The sequence below is a fragment of the Poromitra crassiceps genome (assembly GCF_964638095.1).
Source record: "Poromitra crassiceps genome assembly, chromosome: 16".
NCBI classification, from domain to species: domain Eukaryota; kingdom Metazoa; phylum Chordata; class Actinopteri; order Beryciformes; family Melamphaidae; genus Poromitra; species Poromitra crassiceps.
In genome coordinates, this window is record NC_139645.1 from 7,880,295 (window position 1) to 7,888,311 (window position 8,017).

The 8,017-nt window shown below is 40.4% G+C and overlaps 1 protein-coding gene across 1 annotated transcript; it reads right to left on the reverse strand.

The window, feature by feature from the left end:
* Positions 1 to 5,407: 5,407 nt before the first annotated feature.
* LOC310791206 (uncharacterized protein) lies at positions 5,408 to 7,649 on the reverse strand (the record flags this gene model as incomplete). Its single annotated transcript, XM_083652887.1, has 6 exons — positions 5,408 to 5,814; positions 5,932 to 6,032; positions 6,192 to 6,331; positions 6,476 to 6,694; positions 6,882 to 7,001; positions 7,511 to 7,649. 6 exons carry the CDS (start codon positions 7,647 to 7,649, stop codon positions 5,658 to 5,660), a joined length of 876 nt encoding a protein of 291 aa, XP_083509013.1. The 3' UTR covers positions 5,408 to 5,657.
* Positions 7,650 to 8,017: the final 368 nt, after the last annotated feature.

The window sequence follows — 8,017 nt, forward strand, 5'->3', positions numbered from 1 at the left end:
ACCCAGTTCATAAATGCTGCAATACTGAGAATGCAAAGGCTTCCATCAATGGGCCATATGCTCAATCACCATTGTGTTAAGTCACTATCAGATAGATAGTGAGTTAACACACATTTATTTACATGAAAATCTTCCGTATTATCACTTAACGACTGACACTTAAATCTGACATTTGCCTTTGATGTGGTTAAATATTAGAAAATGTTGCTGCTGTTGTAGCTGCACTAAGATCTGGATGTGATGTCAGGTGGTATTATCCTGGGGGAAAAGGAAAACACATTCACACAAGGGATTTGAATGGTTGATTTTCACTCAAACACAACGCCACTGGAGCTGCAGGTGTTTGTCATGCTCAAGAACCAGTACAAATCAATGCAATCTCTGTTATCCTATTTGTTAAACGGAAGTGTTTGTGTGAGTATGTTTGCCCAGATGGAGCTTTTTTCTTTTCTTTGATGAGTTTTCAGTCCGACTGTAATTTGCTCTCTTGCACAATGCATTAATCCCTCCCACTAATCATAAATATTTATGAGCATTATCATGCAGAGTGTATCCAGCTTGTGCAGTGCCAGAGCCATCAGGCTCTACAATGACAACTAAGGAGGACCTGTATCCACTTGTGCATTTCTATGCCTTCGCCCGGCGATATAGCCGTGGCCGGAGGCATTGTTTTCGTGTTGTCCATCCGTCCGTCCGTCTGTCCGTCCGATTCTCGTTAACACGATATCTCTGGAACGCCTTGATGGAATTGCTTCAACTTTGGCTCAAACGTCCACTTGGACTCAAGAATGAACTGATTCGATGTTGGTGGTCAAAGGTCAAGGTCACTGTGACCTCACTCACGACGGCCATTTTCATGCTCGTTAACGCGATATCTCAGGAACGCAGGTTGACGACGGCCCATTACTTTCCCCACGGAGATAAATAAAGGTTTCAATTCAATAAGCGACAATAGGTGAAAATAAAATGTTTTTGTTTTGTTTTCTTTAAGTGGAAAGTATCAGTCAAGATAAAATACGACTAACTACCAAAATTTTTGAGTGATCTTAAACCTTTAGAGCGGTTCACTGACAATGTGTTTGACTTTTCTCATAAATAACAGATACCATCTAGATACATCACCAGACTCATTTGCGAATGTGAATGAGTCTCACTCTCAGTTCAATTTCTATTTCCAGGGGGCGCTGCCAACGGGCACAGTCCAAAACGCCTCCAACAATCAGAATGAAATGTGTGACGCAGCGCAGAGCGACTGACACACAAACAGCTGGTTTGCCAACCGCCACTGGAGATTTTACGTTGGTGCACCGGATGCACATGCACCCCCTTGTCACCAGATTTTTTTTATTTCTACATGTAAAGGATTTAAACAAAATCTAATTGAATATATATATATATTATGTGTCGTAGATATCTATATTTCATTGTATTCAACATTATTCAACCCAATTTTTCGATTCATCGTGTTTCTGAATAAAATAAATCTGTACTTGACCTCTCAACTCAACTCACTCATATTTATTTCATCATTGTAAAGCCACAGCACAGTGAAGAGGATATTAATGTGATGTGTAGTTCTTCATACTGTAGATCTACTAGCCTCTTCATTTTGCTCTCAGAGTACACCAGATTAATGCATTTTACTTTCAAATGTACAAAATTTCTTTGTCGCAAGTCGCAAAATAAACCCTGACAGGGTGATGCAGGACCCCTACATGAAACAACCATTTACCATTTTTGAACTGCGAACTTCCTTCATAGCAATGGTCTGCTAGCTGTTGTTTGCTATAGAGAAATAAATGCCATGATTGACCAATCAGATGACCATGAAACAAAACTGTGTAATAAAGGGGCTGTGACATGGATGTATTAAAAGAACTGGATATGTTATAGGACACGCCCACCCATTCATGTGAATGGAGGCTGCTCAGTGCTCAGTGGCGCATTAAACTCTTAGGGGGGCTTTTCTTCTGGGCTTTGTTGTGTTGCAGTAAGAGTGAGCTACTCGTGTAAAACAATGTGACTTCATATCTTAATAAAAGCCAACATCGGACTGTAATAGTATCACAGCACACAGCTAACAAATCGAGCAGCCTGGTATCCAGTTTGAAGCTTCACATAAACAAGAAGGTGATGACGCTGAAGCCTTCAACAAGAAGCATTCATGGATGCGCGTTCATGGACGCCCAGAAAATACAGCTTAAATACGGCTCTTGGTTGCTTCTGAAGAAAAATTATCTTATGAAAAAATATTATGATAATTAAGAGTCGTTTTTTACTTTGAGTGTCACCCAGACATTTCCTCCCCCGGGCTTAACAGCTGCTGCTTTCCCCATGTAAGTGGATGAGAATTTATCTTTCTGGGCTGCATGGCGTCACGTGACTTGCAATACCGAGCTTGGCCACCATATTCAATTTGCTTCGCAGCCCGGTGCTGTTCCTGGGGGCCTGGGCTGTGATTGGCCCAGCCATTTTTGGGCAATTGGGGTCAAATTACTTTACTTTACTTTACTTTACTTTACTTTACTTTACTTTATTGTTTATTTAGACAGGACAATGCACATTAAAAGACAGTTCTACAAGTACAGAATCATCCATACGGGACAACGGTACAAGTGCCGGGGTTAGCCGAAGCTAATTTTCTCAGGACATAAACAACTAAAAACTACAAGATAAATACAGAAAACTGGAATAAAAAAGCAATATAGTAAAAATGCACAAGGGATAAAAATACATACACAAGGGATAACAATACATACACGGAACAAAAGCAATACTCACAAACAGATAAGATAATAAAATAATAAAAAGGCTATTAGTTATGGGTGCACTGTTGTGTCGATTTGAGCCATTCCTTGATTTTTTCAAAATTCCCAATTCCCACTAGTACGTATTTTGCACCTATTCTGACAAAAGCATTGCTCTGCCCATCTGCCCATCCTGACTATACTGTGTCATCCCATTTCATCATCTCACTTCATTTCCAGATCCTCTCTTTATCCAGATCCCCTCTTTAACCCGTGACATGGTCTGGTGAAAGTTTAACCCGTGACATGGTCTGGTGAAAGTTTAACCCGTGACATGGTCTGCTGAAAGTTTAACCTGTGACACGGTCTGCTGAAAGTTTAACCCGTGACATGGTCTGCTGAAAGTTTAACCCGTGACATGGTCTGCTGAAAGTTTAACCCGTGACACGATCTGCTGAATGTTTAACCCGTGACATGGTCTGGTGAAAGTTTAACCCGTCTCTATCCTAGACTGAGCAGATGCCCTCCTCTCTCACCACAAGAAGAGGGTCATCTTACCATGAAGATTCCTAGACTGAGCAGATGCCCTCCTCTCTCACCACAAGAAGAGGGTCATCATACCACAGAGTCATTACGCCAAAATTAGTTGGGATGCTATTCGTGAATAAAGCTTGGTTCTCAAATTGTACCCACTGGTCTCTCTGATTGAAATAGTTGTTTAATCATTTACTTAAACTTTCTAAATGATCTTATGAACCATTAACAACTCCTAAATAAATGGTTTGTAATTGATATAATACTTATTTATAAATGGTGAATCTGTCATTTACAAAGTATGAGAATACAATCAGCAAACACATTACAGATTAGGTTATTATTTGGGAATCAAATGTTTTTATGACTTACTGATGCTTAGTGATAGCCTGGTAAACCAGCCCGTCAAATTAACTCACATTTAATTTGGTTCTGCGTGACGGTCTGGCCCTTAAGCCTGGGAGTGTGTTTAGCAGAAGCGGAAGAGCGGAAGAGCCAATCAGCGACTGCGCTGTGATTGACAGCGCAAGTTGGCCAATCAGGAACGCTACTAGCACTGCACTAACAAAACAATAATGGCCGCCTCCTTGCCTGAACGTCTCGAGGAGTAATGTCAGCGTTTGTCTAGTTTAAACAGCCATAAAGTGCAGTTATTGCAGAAATAGACTCAATAACAACAATCAAACAAGTACAGGAGTGTCGCTGCAACCGCAGAGTTTCTCGGGGGAAAACATGTTTTTGCCATTCTCCCGAGTGGATTTGGGTTTGACTGGATCCGACGCTGATTGGCTAAAGGAGTTGTCTGTCAAGGCAACTACGCCCGCCCATGCTCCCGCCCCTGCTAAGGACTGGGTGAAGAGTTGGGGCCAGACCGTCACGCAGAACCAAATGAAATGTGAGTTCACGTAACGGGCTGGTTGACCAGGCTAGCTTAGTGATGTATGGATAATGCTTTATAAATGATAGTATTTACTAATGCTTTATTAATGCTTTTTAGTGTATAGTTATTATTAAGTGTTACCCAATTTTGAGTTATTTACAAATGAAAAAGTAGCATGTAGCAGCCACAGCTGCTGATAAGAATCAGTCTCATGATGACTGGTGTATGGCTTAGGAGGCATACTGCGTGCCAAGTGAGAACACAATGAACTGAAAAAATATAGTAGCCTACTATGAACATTACATATAGGATTTAGACAAAAGAACACTGAATAGTCCCCACAATTCATTGGACTAAGAAATTAAAAAGCAAGAGACAGAGAGTGAACTTTAAATTTAAATTGAAATTCTGTCAATGATTACTCCCCCACAGCATAAAAGTTTGGCTTAACAAACATGGACTTTATTAAAGGATAATTCCAGTGTGATATGAGATTTGGGATTTCTTTTGACATTTCCCACCATATTTATACCATTATTATGGTAGTGCATGCATCATTATTGAAGATATTTCAAATCAGTTTTGTCATTCACTTCTGTCTGATTCAGTCATGCAGGAAAGGTAGTCCTTCACTTTGAATGAAGAGGCACATTTGCAAAGTTGCATCAGACTATTATCAGCCTATACATATTTACATTGTGAAAGAAGTTCCAGTCACGGTTTCATATTAATGCCAATAGCTAATGTCCTCTGTGGTTATGTTAGGACCCACCTTTTGTCAATCAAAACCATATATCTTGACTAGAATGATTAATTAATCCCTATTAATTAACCAAAGCAAGATCCCTAGATCTCTGGCGGGAAATAAATAATAACCTATGGAAAACAAAGTTTGGTTAGGCCAGAATCATCGCATAAAATCACAAAAAAATCCAGGTGAGATTTGTGAATGCAGATTTGACAATTTGTGAATAAATGGGGGATATCACTATCACTTCCAACTTGGGTGGTATGTATCTGTTGTATGTATCATATTCAAGTTTGCTGCATTTGTTTGTGGACAGGAGCACATTCTGTGCATTAAAAATCTTTTGACAAATCTGACACAATATTTTTTACACAGTTCTGGCTTAATATTGACACGCTCCTATTTGGGATTAACTCATTACATTTACACAGCGTTTATTTCAAAATATTTACTTTTAAAAACAACAAAAATATAGGGAAAATAGCAAATATCTCATAAAATGTTAATAGCACTGGAAACTGTACTGTGATGTAAAACAGCAAAGGAAGGCAGGAAATGAGCAAACTGCAATGATGCTGGAATGGCCCTTTAAAGTTTGACCAACATTTTGCAAACAGATGATATAAACTGTACAAACATGTTATATACTGAAATACAGCAGCTGTAACAGCAACTGATCCATAATGCATATACTGTAGGTAAATATTTAGCAAGGGGCTTTAACAAAGCTGTTATTAATGAGGAACTGTCACACCTCCTTCTCACAGACCCAGCCGTTCTTGCTGTCACATGACCGGTCATTCCATTTGTTCAAAGCGTTACTATAAGTATAATCCAACTCAACACAGTTCTCGTTATCCTTATCATTGTCAGGCTGCTGCTTCCCCCCTTCTGAGCCCCAGTACCTGAAACAGAGGAGGACAAGGAGTCAAACCCTGTGGTGAAGACATGGTCCATACTGTAGCTACAGTGACTCTGAAGTCTCACACCAATGAGTCAGAACAAATGTGATCAGGTCTTACTTTGTGGTCAGAGGTGATCCATCCACCCATCTCCAGGTCCCTTCTGTCTCTCTGCCTGTCAGACCAATCCACACCTTCTTCTTTAATCCACCCAGGAATTCCTGTTTGTGGAGACGCGGTTAGAATGTTCTCACACACACACACACACGCACACACACGCACACACACACACACACACACACACACACACACACACACACACACACACACACACACACACACACACACACACACACACACACACACACACACACACACACCTGTTCCTCTTTGCTGTTGATGATCACCAGATCAGCTCCTCTCTTCAGACAGTCCTGTCTGCTCTCTTCCCAGGTTTTCTCCTCATCAGAGACGTAGTACAACTTACCGTCAAATTTAGCCTGACAAGTATACATTTGGGCTGCGACAAATCAACACAACAAAACAAAACAAAACATGCATGTTAAATGATCACACTCACACATAAAATAATAACAATGTGAAATACTTTGACGTCCGTGCTTTAATGGTATCATTTAACTTATTATGATCAAAATGTACTCACTTTGGGTACATACGATATCTCTCAGGTTGTTGTAACGGGTCTGTAACTGGTCTCTGTCCTTAGTCAGGCTGTTGGAGCTGGTCTGTAACTGGTCTCTCTCTTCAGTCAGGATGTTGTTACTGGTCTTTATCTGGTCTCTCTCTTCAGTCAGGATGTTGTTACTGGTCTTTATCTGGTCTCTCTCTTCAGTCAGGATGTTGTTACTGGTCTGTAACTGGTCTCTCTCTTCAGTCAGGATGTTGTTACTGGTCTTTAACTGGTCTCTCTCTTCAATCAGGATGTCCAAGCTGGTTTTGTCCTGAATAACTGCATAGCAGGAAAATGACATGTTGGGGTCTCATACTGTATAACATTCACATGACTTATTTAGATGATCTATAATAGCATCACCAAACTGAAAACTCACATTGGAGTTCCAGGCCGATGATCCCAGCCAGGAGGAGAAGACACAGCAGCACCACAAACACTGTGGCAGCTCGGAAAAGGTTCCTCTTCTCTGAGCTCACACTTACAGTGACTGGACTGACTGTGGACACAAATGAACTGTGTTGGGGAACGTTGCTTTTAAAAGTAATTTGTAAGGCACAATGTTACAGTACTAGATATGGTATGAAAAGCATGTGAAAAGCAATACAACTTTCACAGTCAAGTGTCAATCATTGTTTTAAGATGCAATGCAAGATGCTCTGTTTTTAAAATAGTAAGACATTCATTTATATCAAGCAGACTTAGCTTACACTTTTCAAATTAGTGACATGTTGTCTGCACAAGATGTCATGAGCTACTCTCTTTTTTAACTTATATAATAAATATTTGCTCTCACAAAAACAAGATGATGTGAACAAAAAGTAAAAGAAACAACATTCTCATTTTAAAATGTAACGCATTACAAAAACTGAAAATGTGTCACTAGTTGCCACAAAATAGATAGATACATAGATACATAGATAGATACATAGATAGATAGATAGATAGATAGATAGATAGATGGATAGATACTTTGGTGTTGACCCTCAGTAGTGTCCGGTGGTGTACTCTCCTCCACCGAGGGGTTGTCATCAGTCCTCACGCTGTCTGCGTTCTCATCGATGTCCACAGTCCTCTCCTCCTTCTCGCCTCTCTGATATCTAACTTTCTTGGTCCGGTCTATCTTGGCGCGCAGATCGGCAGACATCACTGTATAATCACAGTGTTTTTCTCACCACTCATCAGCTGTGTACCTGAATCAGTTCAGCTGGACTCTACTCTACTGTCGGGCGCTCTATCCTGCTCTGCTCAAGACTCCGGTAACTCACTGCAGCCTGTGTTTTGTTCAGGAAATACAGAAGTATAAATGTACGACTAAGGGGAAAATAGAAAATAGAGGAAGTCACAGGTTTTGTATCTTTTTATCTGGTCTGTTACTTTTCACAAACCACAGTGCTTATGATAGAATTTGGTTGAAGTTGGGTTGGCAGGGAGGAGGAGGGGGGTGGGCTGGGTCCAAGTGCCCTTTTACTCTTGTATAGACGGTTTTCACCACAGCACAACCCCACAGCACTT